The sequence below is a fragment of the Hemiscyllium ocellatum genome, chromosome 4 (genome assembly GCF_020745735.1).
Source record: "Hemiscyllium ocellatum isolate sHemOce1 chromosome 4, sHemOce1.pat.X.cur, whole genome shotgun sequence".
Classification (NCBI taxonomy): domain Eukaryota; kingdom Metazoa; phylum Chordata; class Chondrichthyes; order Orectolobiformes; family Hemiscylliidae; genus Hemiscyllium; species Hemiscyllium ocellatum.
The window spans coordinates 104,752,783-104,773,506 of record NC_083404.1 but is presented as its reverse complement, the minus strand read 5'-3'; the positions used below and the strand labels follow the sequence as shown (position 1 = coordinate 104,773,506).

General features: G+C 39.4%; 1 protein-coding gene across 1 annotated transcript in view; it reads right to left on the bottom strand.

Annotated features, from left to right (window-relative positions):
• Positions 1–20,724, bottom strand: part of dhx30 (DEAH (Asp-Glu-Ala-His) box helicase 30) — an 87,379-nt gene that overhangs the window by 21,853 nt on the left and 44,802 nt on the right. The window contains exons 12-15 of the mRNA XM_060824438.1: positions 12,339–12,545; positions 9,553–9,634; positions 8,296–8,489; positions 2,401–2,560 (exon numbers count right to left, since the gene is read on the bottom strand). Of these exons, the coding sequence (XP_060680421.1) occupies positions 2,401–2,560; positions 8,296–8,489; positions 9,553–9,634; positions 12,339–12,545 (643 nt within the window). The remainder of the gene's footprint in view (positions 1–2,400; positions 2,561–8,295; positions 8,490–9,552; positions 9,635–12,338; positions 12,546–20,724) is intronic.

The following is a 20,724-nucleotide window of genomic DNA, read 5'->3' as shown; positions in this document are numbered from 1 at the left end:
ATTTTTCTAAACTCCAACGAGTAAAAGCTCAATTTGTTCAACCTTTCACCCCAAGAATGAGTCAACCGAACCTTTTCTCAACTGCTTTGAATGAAATTAAATCCTTTTTCAAATACGGCCAACAAAATTGTTTCCAGTACTCCAGATGTAATCACAATAAGGCCTGGTGGAGCTATACTAAAATCTTTTTTTAATGTTCATGACTCCATAGATTCTAGAACAGCTCACAAGGATTGGAAGGTGGCAGACTTGAGCCCATTATTTAAGAAAGAAGGAAGAGAGCAAACAGGTAGCAAATAGGGTGAGCAGCCTATAAGAAAAATGCCATAATCTATTGTTATAGATGTGGCAACAGAGAACTTAGAAAATCATAATATGATTAAACAGAGTCATTGCAGATTTAAGAACATGTTTGATAAACCTGTTAATGATGTAACTGGTTGGATAGATAAGGGGAACCAGTGTTGAATTTCATGAAAGTATTTATAGAGTCATAGAGTCAGAAAGATGTACAGCACGGAAACAGACCCTTCAGTCCAACTAGTCCATGCTGACCAGATATCCCCCCAGTCTAGTCCCACCTGCCAGCACCCGGGCCATATTCCTCCAAACCCTTCCCATTCATATAACCAAACAGATGCCTTTTAAATGCTGCGATTCTACTAAGCCTCCACCACTTCCTCTAGTAGTTCATTCCATACACGTACCACTCTCTGAGTGAAAAAGTTGCCCCTTGGGTCTCTTTTATATCTTGCCCTCTCACCCTAAACCTATGCCCTCTAGTTCTGGACTTCCCCCAACCCAGTGAAAAGACTTTGTCTATTTATCCTATCCATGCACCTCATGATTTTACAAACCTCTAAGGTCACCCCTTAACTTGCGACACTCCAGGGAAAACAGCCCCAGCCTATTCAGCCTCTCCCTATAGCTCAAATCCTCCAACCCTGGCAACATCCTTGTAAATTAATAAAGTTTCAAAGATCATTGTACAAAATTAAGGATTGAATATAACAAATTAGTATGCATTGAGGTTAATGGATATAAAACACTAGAAATGAATGAGCCATTTTCAGTTTGGAGAAAGTGAGGACTGCAGATGTTGGAGATCAGAGTCAAAAGTGTGGTGCTGGAAAAGCACAGCAGGTCAGGCAGCATCCAAGGAGCAGGAGAATCAACGTTTCAAGTATACGCCCTTCATCAGGAATTTTCAGGTAGGATTAAATGAGCCATTTTCAGGAGTTGTCAGACTACAATATTTGCAATATTCTAGGGACTGGAAAGATCAGTAGTTAGGCCTCAGATATTTACAAATTATACTGAAGATTTGAATGAGGGGGCTGAGTGTAAATATTCAAGTTTGCTGATAATATCAAGTTAGATGGGCAAGTAATTGGTGACATTGATACCAAGAGGTGACAATGAGATTTGGACAGGTTCAGTGAATACGCAAGAATATAGCAGATGGAATACAATTATCCACTTAGTATGTTTTGAATGACAAGAAACAAGGAAACGTTTCCAATGAGACGAGACCTAGGTGTTCTTGCACACCAATCTCAGAAAATTCATATCCAGGTATATCAGACAATTAGGAAGTGAAACAGTATATGAGGTTTTGTTGTCAGTGTTGGAGCTTAAAGATAAAGAGGCTAATTGCAATTATTTAGGTTTTGATGGAAGGATTCTTGCTGCATAGTGGCAGTGTCTCGACCTCTAAACTAGAAGACTGTAGCTCGGATCCCACATGTTCCAAGGTGTGTCATGGTATATTTGAACAGGTTGATTAAAAATGCTCACCAGTTATTATTCAGACTACACCTGGAATAATGCAAGCAATTTGGTGTCCTCATGCAAGGAAGGATATACTTGCCCCAGAAGTAATGCAATAGATTCATTAGACTAATCGTGAGATGAGGAGATTGTGGCCTGAGCAGAAATGTGTTGACTAGTTCCATATTTCTTGTAGTTTAGAAAGAAAGACAGATAACTGAAATGAATTTTATACAAGTCTTAAGGTTTTTGTCAGATTGGAAGCTCAGAAAATGTTCTCTGACTGGGAAATGTAGAGCAGTGGTCACAGTTTAGAAAAAGGGGGTCAATCTTTTAGGTTGGAGATGAGGCAAAATAATTACTTAAAGCATTACAAATCTTGTGACTTCCCTAACTCAGAAAGCCATAGTTCTTCAATCATTGGGTAAAATCAAGATAGACGTTAAATAGATTTTTCGGTGCTAAATGAATTAAGGGATAAGCAGATAGTGTAAAAGCTTGAGCTGAGGTAGCAGATGAGCCATGATCTTACTGAATGGGAAAAGGCACAAATGGTCTACTCCAGCTCTTCTGCTCATAGGAAACTAATTGGTCAACTCTAACATGTATACTTGTGGCTGTTCAACCTACCGTGAATGAAGCGGAGGCTGGGGGCGTATAGCATGTTCTCTTCAAGGTACTCTTTCTTGCAGTCCGCATCCCTCTCCTGCAGGACTTTCTTCCAGCCTTCAACAGCTTTAATAAAAGCCACATGATCACTTCGGCTGTCCCCACTCAGACATGCTTTTGCCTAAAGAACAAGGCAGAATCTGGATTTGTACAGGGACTTGCAAAGATTAGAGAAGTTGGGATAATTCTGGGATGACCACCTTATCAATCAAGAACATAGCTCTACCTTAAACACACTCAATGACTTGACCTCCACAGTCCTCTGTAATGAATTCCACAAATTAACTACCTTCAGGTTGAAGAAACTCTTCCTCATCTCAGTTCTGAAGGGTCATCCCTTCATTCTGGGAATGTGTCCTTAGGTCCAAGTTTCCTACTAGTAGATACATCTTCTTCATATTCACTCGATGCAGGCCTCTCAGTATTCTTTACGTTTCAATCAACCCAAATTCAATCCACAATCACTCCTCATATGACATGCCCTTCATTCCTGAGATGACTCCTCTGGACACTCCAATGCAAGCATACCATTCCTTAGATACAAGACCCAAAACCATTAACAATAATTCAAATGTAGTCTGACCAGAGCCTTATATAGAGCCTCAACAATAAGTCCTTGCATTCTAGTCCTCTTGAAAGGAATGCCAACACTGTATTTGCCTTTCAAACTGCCAAGTGAACCTAAATGTTAACATTAATAGAATCCTGAATTAGGACTCCAAAATCCCCTTGTGCTTCAGATTTCTGAAACCTTTCCACATTTAGAAAACAGTCTTGCCTCTATTTTTACTATCCAAGTGCATAACCTGACACCTGACACATTGCCCCACATTGTCGTCCATCTGCCACTTCGTTTTCCACTCTCAGCCTGTCCAAGTCCTTCTGCAGCCTCTGCTTCCTTAACACTACTTGGTCCTCCACTTATCTATGTAATTTACAAATTTAGCAACAGTGCCCTCAATTCCTTTGTCTAGATCACCAACGTATAACGTGAATACTTGTGGTTCTATCAAATTATGGTCACTGCCCCGTGGAGTTCTTCACCTTAAGCTCCTAATCACATCTGCCCCATTACAAATCACCAAATCCAGAATTGCCTGTTCCTAGTAGATTCTACCACAACCTACCACAATCTGATACATTCCATGAATTGACAGAATCCCTACAGTGTTGGAACAGGTCATTTGGCCCAACAAGTCCACACCAACTCTCTGAAGAACATCTCACCTAGACTCATTCCCCTACCCTAGAACTTGACATTTTCTCTGACTAATAGAAATAACCAACATGTCCCTGAACATTTTGGTGAATTTAACATGCCAATTCACCTAACCTACACATCTTTGGACTGTGGTAGGAAACACACGCAGACACAGGGAGAATTAGCAAATTCCACACAGACAGTTGCCCGAAGCTGGGATCAAACCTAGGTCACTTGTGCTGTGAGACAGCAGTGCTAATCACTGGGCCACCATACCAGAATTCTATGAATTCTTTGTGTTGAGGTCCGCTACTAATCTAATTTTTACAATCCATCTGCGTACTGAAATGCCCCACAATTATGGTAATAGTGCCATTCTTCCCCACATCCTGAATTCTCGGAGGTCTGCACACAACTTCCATCGGGGTCGCTTTTTCTTATGAGGTTCCTCAACTCTATCCACACAGATTCTCCACCTTCTAACTCAATAACATTTCTCGCTCTCGATTTCTTTTCATTTCTTACCAACAAGGCAACATCCTCCACCCACACCCCCAACTCCACCCTGCCCTCTGCCTGTTTTCCCTGGAGCATCGGAGGCTGAGGGATGACTTCATAAAGGTTTACAAAATTATGAGGGGCATGTATAGGATAAATAGACAAAGTCTTTTCCCTGGGGTCGGGGAGTCCAGAACTAGAGGGCATAGGTTTAGGGTGAGAGGGGAAAGATATGAAAGAGACATAAGGGGCAACTTTTTCACGCAGAGGATGGTACGTGTATGGAATGAGCTGCCAGAGGTAGTGGTGGAGGCTGGTACAATTGCAACATTTAAGAGGCATTTGGATGGGTATATGAATAGGAAGGGTTTGGAAGGATATGGGCCGGGTGCTGGCAGGTGGGACTAGATTGGGTTGGGATATCTGGTCGGCATGGACAGGTTGGATAGAAGGATCTGTTTCCATGCTGTACATCTCTATGACTTTACAAGTCCAGTAACCCTTCTTCAGAACTGATATAGGGACATTTTCTCTGGTTGGGGAGTCGAGAACTGTGGGACACAGCGATGAAGAAAAACCTATTTATTCAAAGAGTAGTGAACCTGTGGAATTCTTAACCACAGAAGGTTGTGGAGGATAGGTCACTGAATATATTCAAGAGATAGGCAACTTTTTTTTTTAGATTTTAAAGGTCTTCAAGGAGTATGGGAAGGAAACACAAATATGATACTGAGATACAGAATCAGCTACGATCATACTGAATGGCGGAACAGGCTCACAGAGCTGAAAGGCCTACTCTTGCTCCTAGTTTCTATGAGTAACATACACTGTGGAAGCATGTTGACATTCTGAACTTACATTTGCAGAAGATATTCGTCAAGGTTCTGCATAATAAGCAATTATGCAAAGTAGGATCGCTGTTATATGGGGTAATAACTGGTTGGTTGTCAGACAGCAGTTTCATAACTCTCACTTGGGTTTGCAGTGTGATAAATTTGCATAGGCTAGAAACCACCTATCTCAACACACAGGACTCTATTTTACGTAGACAAAATGAATTCATCCATCAATAACTCTTTTCCATTTAAAAAGGATCACTGAAATTGCCAACCTCTTTGCATCCCCATTACAACACCATGACCAATCAGAATCTATTTGCCTTTTATGAGAATTAAAATTGACAATTAACTGTTCTCGGTGCATTTCCATGCTAATGATAGCCCAACCCAACACCCTCTTCTCAAGCTGATCATTCACTTAGGAGAATTTAAAAACTTATATTTTGAAATAAAAAGCCTTGTTGAAGATCAGAGGGTTGCAACTGCCAGACACACAATAGTAAAGGCTGACAATTATAAGGTGATCCATAAAATTAAACCTTTATCCCATCACCCCCAAAAAAAGGGTACAGTTTGGGAGATTGAAAGGCAGTAGCCAGAGCAGAGAAAGGAAAGTGAAAATCAAAGGCTTAAGTTTTTCCACTGTAATAAAGTAAGGTATCTTTGTTTCGAATACTTTAAGTTTCAAGAGAAGCCAATGGGACTTATTGTGGTTCATATCAGAGTCTGAAAAGGGACCTCAACAGGAAAATATAATTGATCAAATTAAAGCTTTAACCACATCCGGGAAATCAGAGGCAAATACTACAAGGAACATCTCTCAATTTGTTTTAAAACAATGCAGCTAAACCCCTAACTATATTAAAGTATACAGGAGTCACTCAAACTCTTTTGCTGAAGGAAGATTTAATTTCTTTCCAGAGAGTTCAATGAAAGATAAAGTATTAGTAAACAGACTTAGCGGAGAGCGTATCCTAGTTTCATTGTACAAACTGAAATTGGAGTCCGACTTAATTTCTTAACTACTACCACAGGTCCAGATCTTATGAATTTCTGGATAGAGTTGACTACTCCTGGAATGACAACTCATTGAATCTCAGGTTGAAGGAGTTCTGCAGTGCTATGACATGAAACATTGACTCAGATGAGTTAGTGGGAATACCCTCAGACCTACACACAGAAACCAGATGCACAAATACACACATATGCCATAAGCATAAACATATGTGTACACCTCACACATAAACATACACCAATATTGTGTGTGTTGTGTGCACTGAAGGCTGTTTAAAGGAGGTTTACTTGATTGTTTTTATATTCAAGTACTGTGGATGCTTGAAATCTGAAATAAAAACAAACTACTGAAGAAACTGAGCAAGTCTGGCAGTAACAGAGGGGAGAAGAACAAAGTTAACATGAAGTCTGATATAACTTTGTCAGAATGGAACAGGACTAGAAAATAATGATTTTACTACTATTGATGAATGGGGAGGAGGAACAAACAAAGCAGGTAGTAAACATATCCAGAGCAAAAGACATAAGGAGTGCTAATGTTAGTGGAGAATAGATACTGTTACAAAGTTGATGCTGAAGGTTTGAATAATTGAAAATAAATTGGTTTTGCTGAAAGTAACACCATGTAAAATCAGTGGGGTGGGGGGAGAACAGGAACCAAATAATGGAGTGCAGTCAAACTCAGAAGTTCCTGAGCTTAATGTTGAGTCCTGAGACTGTAAAGTGCCTAAGGAGAAAATTAGGTGCTATTCTTCCAGCTTGCATTGAGCTCTACTGGACCACACAGCAGGCCTAAGACAGCAAGGAGATTAGCATGAGGTTAACACAAGATTACTTGATTAATACCTACAATAAGTGGGTTATCTTATGAGGAAAGGCTGAAAAAACTGGGTTTATTTCCACTTTGGTTTACAACAGTGTTAGAATAAATACTTGACTGGATGAAGGAAGTGAATGTCTTGTAGCCAAGTTTGCAATGACACAAAAATTGGTGGGATGCAAGTGATAAGGTTGACAAAGGCGGGTAAAGACAAATTAAGTGAGTGGTCATAAACCAGGCAGATGGAACATATGTGGGTAAATGTGAGCAAGATTTGAAAAGTTAAATATTATTTAAATGGAGAGAGACTGAAAAAAGCTACTGCACAGAGGGATTTGAAGAAGTCATGTGTAAATCGCAAAAGCTTACATCTAAATTCAAGAGGTAATAGGAAAGGCAGATGGAATGTTGGCGTTTAGTTCAAAGTGAATGAAGTATAAAAATAGGAAAACATTGCCAAAACTATACTGAGAATTAATCAAACCACACCAAGACTACCCTGCACAATTTTAGTCTCCTTACCCAAGACAAAATGTACTGACATTCGAGGCAGTCTTGAGAAGCTTCACTATGTTGACCCCAGGGATGGAGGGATTTTCTTATTAGGACAGATTGAGGCTGTACTTATTGGGAGTTTAAAATAATGAGAGCCAACCTTATTGAAGGATACAAGATTCTTAGATGGTGGTATGAGAGGGTAGTTGCGGAAAGGTTGTTTCCTCATGTGGAAGAATCTAGGTACAGAGGGCATAATCTTAGAATAAGGCATTATCCATTTAAGAAAAAGATGAGGAATTTCTTCTCTTGGGAGTAGTGAATATGTGGAATTCTTTATCACAGAGGGCTGTACAGGCTGGATCATTGCTAACACAGATAAATTTTTCATCAACAGAATCAGTAACCGTGGAGGAAAAGACAGGAAAGTGGAAGTGAGGATTATCAGATCAGCAATGATCTCATTGAATGGCGGAGCTTGGGCATATAGTTTTTTTTTTATTAAAGAGGGCCATAAAAGAGGTGAGGGGTGGGTGGCATAATGGATCAGTGGTTAGCACCGCTGCTTCACAGTGCCAAAGACCCAGATTCAATTCTAGCTTGGGCCACTGTCTATGTGGAGTTTGCACATTCTCCCCGGGTCTTAGCGTGTTTCTGCTGGATGCTCTAGTTTCCTCCCATGGTCCAAAGATGAGCAGGTTAAATGGACTGGCCTTGCTAAATTGTCTGCAGTGTCCAGGGATGATAGGCTAGCTGAATTAGCCATGATAAATGAAAGGTGGGGCATATAAAACAGTGGAGATCAAGAAGAGTGGAAAAAAAATCATTCCTTCATCAGCTCCCTCAGTACCTCTAACATCAGTTCATACCTATACACCATCACAATCAAGGAAATACAATGATCTACTACATTCCACATCACAATAACAAGAAAATAATAAAAGATACGCTCAGATACATTTGCATCATCATTTGATCTCTTTTCCTACCTTCATAACTTCAGACCTGTTCAGCAAACTGTTCATAAATGGATCTCGAGTCAGGCATGCAACAACTGTTAACACGGGGGACAGACAGCGGAAAATGGAGGCCATGACGATCGCCTTTGCCAGCCTGGGGTCCGTGGAGATGTGGGCCAGACGCTGTCCGAGGGAAGTGAGAGATTCATATTCATCAAGTACCCCTGCAGTAAGCCAGGAAGGGAGATATACTGTTGAATTTACCTTATGCATTTCTCTTGGTAATACTACTAACATCATATATTACTGAAGTGTGTTGGATCTGATGATGATAATTGATGCTTCTTACATCTGCAGCATTAGAATCAAGAATTTCTCTGCTCTCTATTGTGAAACATACTGACTGAAACAAAGCTTAATTGCCTTAAATTTCACTCATACATGTAACTTTGCCTTACTAGACCTTACAATGTGAGAAAAATTTCCAAACTTGTCCTCCCCTGACATTCAAATCCTCTTGAAAGCCTCATTAGCACTTCATTGATGTCAATTTCAGTACCCCAATTCTGGCAAAGATCCAGACTCAGGACAGACCAGAGATCAAAATTTAGTCCTTTAGTTCAGCATAGCTTAGGAATGAAACTGCACTTACTCACTCACTTAATAAAAATATTCCTTTTGAATTAATTTGTAGTTGAAAACTACAATCACAAAATCCACTCCAAGCATGTTGTGATACTGAAGGAGAAAGACCTGTATTGGTGGCACAGTTTGACCTTAGGGACAACATACTGACTTGGCAGTGGCAATGTTTTAACTAATACACTGCGAGGAGAATTTTAATTTAGAAAGTCATGAATGAGCTCAACTGATTTTATTTTACAGATGGGATTCCTCTTGATACTGAGACCAATTCTAGTACAATCCTCAACTTCCATTAGCACAGCCAAGATAAGCAGAATCTCTCATTCTTCATGGTAAAAGGCTCAATGATCTCTGAAATGGGTTGAGAAAGCATGGCTATGTCCTATCCAGTACTGCACAAAACTGCACAGGGGTCGCATTTTTAGTGGGAACCCTGATCAACATTAATAAAACCAACTCAGCGCAGGATGGAAAGTAAATCTGCAAAGCTCCTGGTCAGTATGACTTAACATTTCATTAAGTCTTCTGTTCTATTAAGGATTAATGTAGAGGCCTAATTATACAAGTTCTTTCCAAGACATGTTTGTACATGTTTTGCAGCACCCTTCCTCAGTGGTAAATTTCCAGACTCCTTGCACTCACCTATCTCCTGTAGTACCCGCACAGCCTCATTGACAGCTTTAGGATTTGGACTATTCATTGCTTTTGACAGAAAATCTGAAGCCTGAAAAATTAAAGCGGGTGAATGGGAAAGAGACCAAATTGGAAAAAAAACATTAAAGACCCTGTTTACATTTCCTCAAGTAGATAAAAATACTTGCATTTATTCAGTACTTTTCAAAACACCAGACATTCTCAAAGTACCTTACAGCCATTTTTTGAAGTTTAGTCACTGTTATAATTCAGGAAATACAGAAGTCAATTTCCACAAACAGTAATGTGTTAATGGCTAGACAATTATTTTTTGTGACATTATAGAGGTAACTCCCATACACCTTTTCTGAAATAGTGTCATGGATTCCTAGATGTCCACTTGAGCCTGCAGACAAGTCATCGGTTTAACATCTCATGACAGCGCTGCACTGCAGTGTCAGACATGGCTGTTTTGCTCAAGTGCTACACCAGGATGTGAAGTTGGAACCTTCTGATTCAGAGGTGGGAGATACTGGTAAAAATTATTTCACCATAGAGCTATACACAGGATTAGTGGACTACACTGAAACAACCAATCTAGATGAGAATAGGAGCATTGTGACAGCAGAACTCAAGTTTAGCACTCCTATGCTATGGCCTGAAAAATCAACCATGATATCTTCCAAGATCATCATCGGATTTAATTGAGAAACATAAATTCAAGTGTTGGTTCTTGCAGATGTCCTTGGTTGAGAGAGACAAACCAGGTTAACATTGTCAGTTCAAGGTTAGTCTTCAGAACAGAAGAGGGGTGAGAAAGTGCTTTGCAGATTCTTTTTGGGTTTCATCTCTTGTCTAATCTCCTTATTCTCTTCTAACTGTCAACCTCTTCCCCATGTTTTAATTTTCCTTTTACCAATAGTTACCTATTTCCTAAGTTACTACTGATTTTGCTACCACTGCTTCTAGTTGGGCATTTTAATGTCTTAAAGAACTTTCAGGAATTAAAAAAAACCCTCTCATTTTTGCTTTGCATAGGGGAAATGTGGCCCCCTCCAATGGTGAATTATGCAGAGACCCTAGAAAATATGTAATGGAGAGCCATTGGCATTCAGTTTTCTGAATAGCCTGAACAAGTTGGGACTTTTTACTGTGGAAAAGCAGTGACATTTGTGATTTTCTGTTGGAATTTCTTAGGTAATAAAATGTTTTCACGAGAAGTCATGCTAGATAGATTAGAGAGTTCCAGAGAGACAGATATAACTTAATCAACTATTGAACTAAGTGTGAGGTACTGCATCTCACAACTGTCAACTTCTGTAATGAGGTGGCAATACAAACAGTGTCAGCAAATTCACAATAGGTATTCAAAGGAGATGGGATGAGAAACTGAATGTGACCAAGAGAAATTCATTTTATATGCGAAAAGTGAAACCTGGGGTATGTCTCCAGTTATTTGGATACCTTTTAAGTTCTGATGAATGCAAATATCCCAAATTGGCCTAACATTTTTTAAGCTTAAAGAGTTTCAGCTTCTCTAAGGAAAAGGTGTGCCAGGTAGTGTCAGTGGGTCATAATTTACAGATACAAGAACAGGAATGGGCCCTTCACAGCATTATAAACATATCTTTTATTTAATTAAGTCATACCTGATCTGAGACATAGATCCATTTACCACCAATTGCTCAATGTCCACTTACTTAACAAAATTCCTTTGATCTTAATTCTAAAAATCTCAGATGTCCAAGCACTAACAGCCTTTTGGAATAATATTCAGATTTCCATGAGTCTTCAGGTGAAAAGGTGCTTCCTAATTTTACTCATGAATGGGGTATTTATTTATTTAAACAATGAACAAGAGGAAATAGTTCTATTGCATCTACTTCACCAACATCCTCAATTTAAAGACCTCAAATACTTATCCATCAACTGTTTAAACTTTAGGATGTAACACCATAACAAGAGATAGGTTGCCAGCGCAGGAGCCAGACTTTTCCTGTCCATTTTAAATGTTACTTGCAGAAAAATGTCTCAAAATATTTTGTAACAGGTAAGTCAAAAACTAGACCCTGAATTAACAGAAGAAACACGAGGAGGAAAAACTCGGCCAATGCCTTTCAAGGGCACAACTGATTTGATGCAGCTTATGGAGATGGAGAAGCTGAAATTTGCAGAGATTAAACCAGAAAGAAACAGTTCAGTTGCATGTACAAAGAAAGGTTTATGCTTTTTTTTGGTCACAGAGAAGGTCAAGACATAAAAAGGCCCAGCCAGAAATAGTGGAAGAAAAACCAATAATAACTTAGAAAATTGACAAATATTTGTAAAAGAAAAAGAAAAACATAGTGAAGTGGATAGGGATGGGAAGAAAACAGATTATATTAAGCGAGGGAACTGAGAGTCAGCAAACTATCTGCCCACCTCTTTCTCTACACAGATGCAGCTGGACTTGCTCAGTTTCTCCAGCACTTAGTTTAATTGAATCAACAGGGACAAATACAGGGCATTCTGTTATAACGCATTTTTTGTTACTGCGAATTTGCTATAACACGATTGATGAATTGGGGATACTGTTTCTATAGCACAAACGTTTAAAGATCGAATCGGTTCTAACGGGATTCCAATAGTATAAATGGTGCTGCTATTACGCGATTTTCTTATAATGCGGCGTTGCATGGGAGTGGAACTACTACATTATAGCTGAATCAACTGTAGGTTAATGGCCTTCTTTCACAGCTGTAATCCTATAGAAGAAAGATGAAAGGAATCCCAAAAAGTAGTGAACCACCACAAACCGTAATGTCAGGAACGTGGACTTTGGACTGCACCACTATGTTCTCTAGAGGAGTGCGCATGATTTCTGGGATTGGAAAGTCATCCATTTTCTCCAACCTCTCTTTGCTGAACAGATGGTAGGCTGTACCTGGCTGGCAGCGGCCTGCTCGCCCACGCCGCTGCTTCACATTCGATTTGGAAATCCAAACAGTATTGAGACATGAAACCTGCAACACAGAGAAATAAGCTCTACTATCCAGCATTAACTTGTTCTGAGATTTACAAGGCTTTAAAATTCTCGCATTGTCCTCACTGCCACCTTTTATGCCTGTTCTCATTAAAATCAATACGCGCGCTCTCTCTCACGCTGTCTGTTCCCCCAGTACAACCCTCATCTCGACTCCCATAAGGGACTGCAACCTGCAGCAGATATTACAGAAAAATTATTTAACTACCCACTGTTAGATCTGACTGGATCACAAACAACAAAAGCAAAATAACATGGGTGCTGAAAATCTTAAATATAAATCAAAATGGTTGGGAATACTCAACATATCAGGCAGACTCTCTGCAGAAACACCATTACCATTTTAGATCTTTCATCAGAACAAGGGTAAGAGAGAAACGTAACAACTTTTGAGCATGTGAAAACGTTGCAACATATAGGTAAGTTTGCAGGAGTCAGTTGCATCCTTCTCCACAGTTATATGGGAACACAGGACCTGACCCTCAACTAAAAGGGAAAAACTTACCTGACCTCAGCTCCGCCAATCTACTTGTCAACTGCATCTGCCCATGACAGTGTCAGAAGGAATCACCATTGCACAGCCATTGAGGAGAAGGCCACCTGCCTTCAAAGCATGAACACCCTCCATTGTATTGATTGAGTTTGAAAAGTGCTCCCTTAAATAGCATACTTGCACCAATGCACCAAATTGTCATTCATTTTGCTATGGTTTTGACCTGGTCATCAAGCGCCCTCTGTTGTGTGGCTAAGGAATTCTCAAAGACAGATTTCAAAAGGATAGTTTACTTTGCTACTGGACCATTGAAGAATACTGCAATTCTGATAAGCCTGTATGTGCTAATTAGTAAGAAAAATAATGACAATGACAGCTCAGCCAAGTTCAATGGATGGATTTCACTCATATCTCAATTATCTCTTTACAGTGAAAATTACTAGACCACAATATAAGGATACATTCCAAGGAAACACAAAAGTTGTATAGTTTAACACAGACAACTGGGAGACAGTCACCAACGGCCAGTTCTGACTAGTTAGAAGGACATCAGAAGAGTTAAGGAAAGAAAGCAGAGCTGGCTAAAATGACCAAAGAAAACAAGCCATGATCCTATACTTCTTCAGCCTTCAACTGCAGTAAACGTTTTAGAGATTGCCATGCCAAAGCGGGGCTCCTGAGCAACACCAGACAACAGAATTGATGAGTGAATCGCCTCAAGATGCAAGGTTGCCAGAATTACATTGAGTGAGTGTACGACAATATTGATACTCTGGGGCTCCACATCAGTCTTAAAAATACATAGATCCAGCTTCAAAGCATATCATTAAACCTCTCTACTAAAAGAACAGTAGATTGTTGTTTAGACTTTTGTACAATCTACTGTTCTTTTAGTACAGAAGTTTAATGATGTACTTTGAAGCTGGATCTTTGTATTTTTTTAAGACATTTGAAGCTGGTTTGTCATAAATTTGATTATGGTTGATCTGGATAATTTAATTTCACTCATGAATGGCCTACCTCAAATGTTTTATGCTGCCTTGCTCTGGTTTCCCATCTGAAATAACTACTGAATGTTTTAATCATTTCAAACCCCTTTCTTCAATCAGCCCTGAAATTTCAAATTAAGGTTTTAATCAGACTAGTGTTGACACCCGACACTGGTTCTACACCGGAATGTACATATGAACATGTGAATTAGTAACACTCGGTCCCTTGAGTCTGGTCTACAAATTAGTAAGATCATAGCCGATCCAATTACTCCAACTTCCTCTCTATCCCCAATAACTTTTCACCCAATGCTCAAGAATCTTTTTATCACTGCTTTAAATACATGCAGCAATTCTCTTTCCAACATATTTTGAGGAAAAGAATTACAAAGGTCACGACTCAGAATCTTTTTCCCCTTATCTCACTCTCCACATTCAACCTATCAAGATCTAAGTCACCTTCTACTTTTTTAAACTCCAACACGTAGAAACAAATCTTTCCTCATAAGATCACCCATCCAATCTAACTGTTTGTATGGAAAAAATTCTGAGGACTGCTTCAAACATTTTACAACCATCCTTAAATAAGGCAACCTATACTGCACACAATATTCTGGATGTGCCAAATCCTGTGTAACTGAAACAGAACCTCCCTACTTTTGCATTCAATTCCCCTTGCAATAAAAATAAACTTTACTGATTACCTGTTTAACTTCATTCTAACTTTTTGAGATTCATGCACTAGGACATCCAGATTCTTTTGCATCTCAAGCTGTGCATCTCTCACATTTAGATAAGATGCTTATAATTTTTTTAATACAAGTGTCTATGGATAAGCAGAGGAGATAGCAAATCAAAAGGCAGCTAGCAAAATGCACAGAAAAGTGGGTCTGCATTGTTACTAAAAGTTGCTAGATGTCTTCTTCATTATTACACAGAGATATAGATAGGGGGTATCAACTAACAGGATCATATTTCACTTAAAAGACAAATTAAAGTCCAGAGAACAAACTCGACTCATCGAAATTCAACCTCAATTCATTGCCAGCATTTCAGTATCTAATGCGGGCGGCACGGTGGCACAGTGGTTAGCACTGCTGCCTCACAGCGCCAGGGACCTGGGTTCAATTCCCGCCTCAGGTGACTGACTGTGTGGAGTTTGCATGTTCTCCCCATGTCTGCGTGGGTTTCCTCTGGGTGCTCCGGTTTCCTCCCACAGTCACAAAGATGTGTGGGTCAGGTGAATTGGCCATGCTAAATTGCCCGTAGTGTTAGGTAAGGGGTATATGTAGGGGTATGGGTGGGTTGCGCTTCGGCGAGTCGGTGTGGACTTGTTGTGCCGAAGGGCCTGTTTCCACACTAAGTAATCTAATCTAATTGTTTCTATTATGAAGTTGAAGGCATACACTGTACCTTTAAAGAGATAGTAAATGCTGTTCTGAACTGAGAGCTTAAATGCACCTGGTGATGCTTCGAAAGCAGTCCCAAAGTGTACTGGAATTTTGAAAATGTATAACATTTGGCTGTGAAATGGATACCTGAGTTGGTTGCTGTATTGACAACAATCCAAATTTTACTAATCAGTTTAAATTATACCCCAGGATACTAAAACCAAATCAAGTTTGAATTTATTGTTTTGCCAACATCGAACCAATGAGACGGTCCAGTATTAGGGATATAAAAAAGGCAGGCATTTGAAAATTGGACAGAGCAACTGTCATCAATACAGATCCAAGAAATTAGAAAACACTTTCTATCAAAGGTACCTTTTCACATAAAACACTCATGGTAAAAAGACGACAACACAGAGAGATCTTCAGCTGGAAGAAGACGGCCGCTGTATGGTTTTGAAATTAGGCAATTTTAGTAAGTATTTTATTGGAACAGCATATGGTTATAGAGTTGGAGTCAGTTAATAAGTAGTTAAGAGAAAGGGGGCTTAGAGTTGTGAATAGTTGTTGTTTAATGTTCACTTTAAAGAATAAATTTATATTATTTTCTTTAAATAGTGAGGGAGTTCCTCTATCACTCATATATTAACAGATTACAAGGCAAGGTGAGCTTTTCTGCATTTTTTATTGTAACCAACACTTCTCAGGAATATATTAACATATTAGTGAAGTGATTGATTTGGTTGAGAGCATACTCAATTAAAATTTTCAGAAAGGAATTTAGCTGCATAGATTATATTAGATTAGATTCCCTACAGTGTGGAAACAGGCTCTTCGGCCCAACAAGTCCACATCGACCCTCCAAACAGTAACCCACCCAGACCCATTTCCCTCTGACTAATGCACCTAACACTGTAGGCAATTTAGCATGGCCAATTCACCTGACCTGCACATCTTTGGACTGTGGGAGGAAACCAGAGCACCTGGAGGAAACCCACGCAGACAGGGGGAAAATGTGCAAACTCCACACAGACAGTCACCTGAGGCTGGAATCGAACCTGGGTCCCTGGTGCTGTGAGGCAACAGTGCTAGCCAATGAGCCACCATATCGCCCCTAACCATCTCGCACTATACATTTTTCTTAATCAAAACTGCTAACCCCCCTCCCCCGCATTTTGTCTTTTTGTTTCCTGAACATCGTAAACACTGGAATAGTAAACATCTAATCCACGATTTTTGAGCCAGGTCTCAGCTAGTCTTATTTACACCTGCAGCTTATCAACCTCATTAGCCATCTATGTTTCCACACATACACTCCAAGACTAATTTAGATTTCTTAGTACTTTCTATGGTCTCATTTAACTAATACCGTATAATTTCTAAACCTGGCTTGGTGACATATTGTGAATTGTAAGTTTGGGGAATTTGTGAATAGTTCCTCAGACACTTGGGCTTACAATGTGACATGTTTGCTGTTATGGAAACACACGAACCTATTCTTTGTGGATAGAATGAATATGTATGCATATTGTATATTTTTCAACTCAATAAAATAGGTGATAGTCATTTACTGGTTAATTTCTCAGGGCCCTGACCAATCAAGATCTACCTCTCTGGTATAAACATTAAGCAAAGCCTTGCAGTTAAATATCAATCACCAATTACCTGTTAAATTCACCACATACTTCAATTGGAAAGGTTTACAGGGCAATGGAGAAAATGGAAATGGATCTCGTCAGATATTGCTTTCAACAAGCTATTACAGACATAATGGGCTAAATGACTACCTGCTATGCTGCAGTATTCCATGACTGTGCCTATGGCTACAAAAGCATCAGAATTTGCACGCAGGGTTTCTGTTCCAACTGTTTGCAATAGGATATGATAAACAGCATAGTAACAGGCCATTAGGCCACGATGTCAGTATTTATGCTCCACTTGAACCTACATCACCTTTTCTCTATATTGTTACACTTCGATGGGACAGCACACTGGAAACCAATCCCCACCATTCTGAAAGCCATTCTAAAAGGTAAAGATTTCACCAATGTATGCAAAATTCTCAAATTTACCAATCTTTTAAACCCAGGTTGACAGAAAACATGGACCAGGTTTCTGAACTTAAGAACTACTATTTATTACATGTAAATAGATTCTAGCTATAGCTACCCAAGTATGAACTGTAAAAACATAACTCTTCTAATTAAAAGTTATCCTTTAGAAAACATCTACATAGACACTGACAGACTGATGAAAAAAAAGGTGTTTTAGCACACACAAAACAGCTGGTTCACATTTATAAAATCACTGCAATGTTGGTTAAAAGCCACGGCTCACTGCAACCGATATAGGGAAATAAACTAGGTTTCTTCAGGCTTGCAGGATAAAGAGCTACTCTTGCCTATTCAGAAATCCCATGGCTTCTGATGGAAGATTCATACCCACAAGTTGTTTCAGTCTTAACAGCCAAACACATAGCTGTTGATAGGCAAAAAGCCTTTGTCATCGACAACTGGCCAATATTCCAGAGACCAATCAGCTACTTATTGCCAACTGAATCTTATTTTTGATCTAGCTCATCTACAACTGACCTTCTCCATTGCTTAAAAAAAACCAGCAGTAGATACAACACTTACAAAAGTACCAATAATTTTTTTGTAAAAGTGTAATAATCCATTCTACAATCCTTGGTTCTTCTTACCATTTCAGTCCACAGTTAAAAGTACACTAAATAAAAAGTAGTCTTTATAATATTTACATCATAACTATGTTCTTCCCCATCCCATCTCAAATGCATTATGAACTTACTCTTCAATTTTGTTTCTCTTCTTGCTCCAACCAATTGGTACAAATTTCCATACTTATCATTCCGTGGCTGAAAATGTGTCTTCTGAATTCCCTAATGGATATAATGGCCTAGATTTTCCACTGGTTAGACAATGCCCAAACTCTAAAAGAATTGTTTGGGAAACTGAAATTTCTGCTGTGCAATTCTCCTATGCCTGCAAACCTATTAAGATCCTGGATCCTTTGCCAATTTGTACTCTGGCAAATGTTCTTCCCATTTGGCAGCCTACGACCTGGTACCCTACCCCTCTGGCCTCCCAGTATCCTACCATCCTGATATTTCACCTTTCTGGAACCCTAACATCACATTTTTCTATATACTTACTCTTTGATAGCAGCTGTTAAAGTAGATGTCTGGACCTTTAAATTTCAGAATATGAACAGCAGTCGACTGTTACAAAAAAGGAGTGTGATTTGCCCTCCTCTGATAGTTCCGCACTACAGAAGAACTTTCAGAATGAAAGTATAGCTCCACATTTTTGAGGGAGCCCTGAGTGAAACGTTCTCTCAGAAATGCAGATCTTTCTTCTTTTGTAATAAAAGATGATGGAGTAGAGATTGCTATTCCTCCGAAACCCAGATCCTATCTCTAGTTAAGGGCCATTCCTCATATTGGAAAACATTCTCTCTCTAACCACACCATTAAAATCTTTCAGAACTGTAAAGTCCTTCATCCAGTCATTCCTCAGTCTTCCTTTATTTCAGAAGAAACAGACTCAAAAAGCATGGAAACAGACTCTTCAGTCTAACTCGTCCATGCCAACCACATCAATCCAAAGACAAGCAGGTTAGGTGAATCGACCATGCTAAACTGTCCATAGTATTCATGGATGTGTAGGCTAGGTGCATTAGTCAGGGGGGATCATAGAGTAGGGGAATGACTCTGGATGGGTTACTCTTCAGCGGGTCAGTGTGGACTCGTTGGGTTGAAGGACCTGTTTTCACACTGTAGGGATTCTAAGATTTTTCATAATGTGATGACCAGAAAAACATACGGCTACGTGTTGTCTTACTAAGGTTTAATATTGATTTAGTTTAATTTCCCTTAACAATACTAACAGGCTAGAAATAAAAGCCAGGTGCTTGGCATTTTTTTAAAAAATGCTATGGCGATTTTACAGTGACTGACTTATTTTGTTTCTCTACCCCTTCCAAACTTACACCTATCATGTACAGTAATAAATTAACTCCCTGATTCTAAATCCAAATTGTTAATATAAACTGTAAACAGCAATGGCCTCATAACTGATTTTTGTGAAAACATCTTCTGCCACCTTAATAGCTATCCATAATTCCTATTCTCTTTTCTGTTTTGAAAAGAGCTAGAAACCTATTTTGTAACCGTGGCAGATGGTGAAACTTGAATTCAGTAAAATCCAGAATTAAAAGGTGCTCTAATAGCAACCATGTAAGCACTGTCGATTGTCACTAAAACAACTTGTCTGGTTCACTAACGTCCTTTAGGGACATAAATCTGCTGTCCTTATGTAATCTGATCTATATGTGAATCTAGAACCAGGGCAACGTACATGACACTGAATTGCCCTCTGAAATGGTCTAGCTTGCCCATAACTTCAAGGGGAAATAGAGACAGGGAGCAAATGCTGATCCTGCCAGTGATAACTACATCCCAAAAAACTTTTTCTGCCATTGGTCCTCTGACGCCAATCTTTAGTCTTGGATTTGATTCAGCCTTAGGCAACTGTTTGTGTAGAGTTTGCACATTCTCCCCATGCCTGCATGGATTTTCTCCGTGTGCCTCGTTTTCCTCCCACAATCCAAAGATGTGCAGAGGGATTGGCCACGCTAAATTGCCTATAGTGTCCAGGAATGTGTAGGCTAAGAGATTTAGATAAGAAAAATTAGGGTTACAGGGATAGGGTGGGGTGCTTTTCAGAGGGTCGGTGTGGACTCAACGGGATGAATGGCCTCTTTCTGCACTATAGGGATTCTGCAATACAATATCTATTCAGTAAAAGCAAAATACTGCAAAAGGAGATGGTAAATAAAGAGGAAAAGTGCTGGAGAAACTCAGCAGGTCTGGGAACATTTGTGGAGAGAGAAACAGTTCGAGTTTTCTTTGGAAATGTTAACTCTGTTTCTCTGTCCGCAAATGCTCCCAGACCTGAATTTCTCCTGCACTTTCTGCTTTTATTTACATCTCTCTACTGATATGAATATTAACCTGTCTATCCCTTATTCGTCCTATTTCCGATCACAACTATCTTTTATTAATATAAACATATTTTACTTTTTTTCACATATTCATGAGATAGAGATGTTGCTAGAAAGAACAATAGCTGTTGCTCACCCTTAATGGCCCTTGAGCTGAAGGCTTGGCTTGGCCATTTCTGAAGGCAGTTCAAAGCCAATCATATTGCTCTAGATCAGGCGTGGTGAGCCAGCTTGACCAGATAGAGATGGAAGATTTACTCCCCT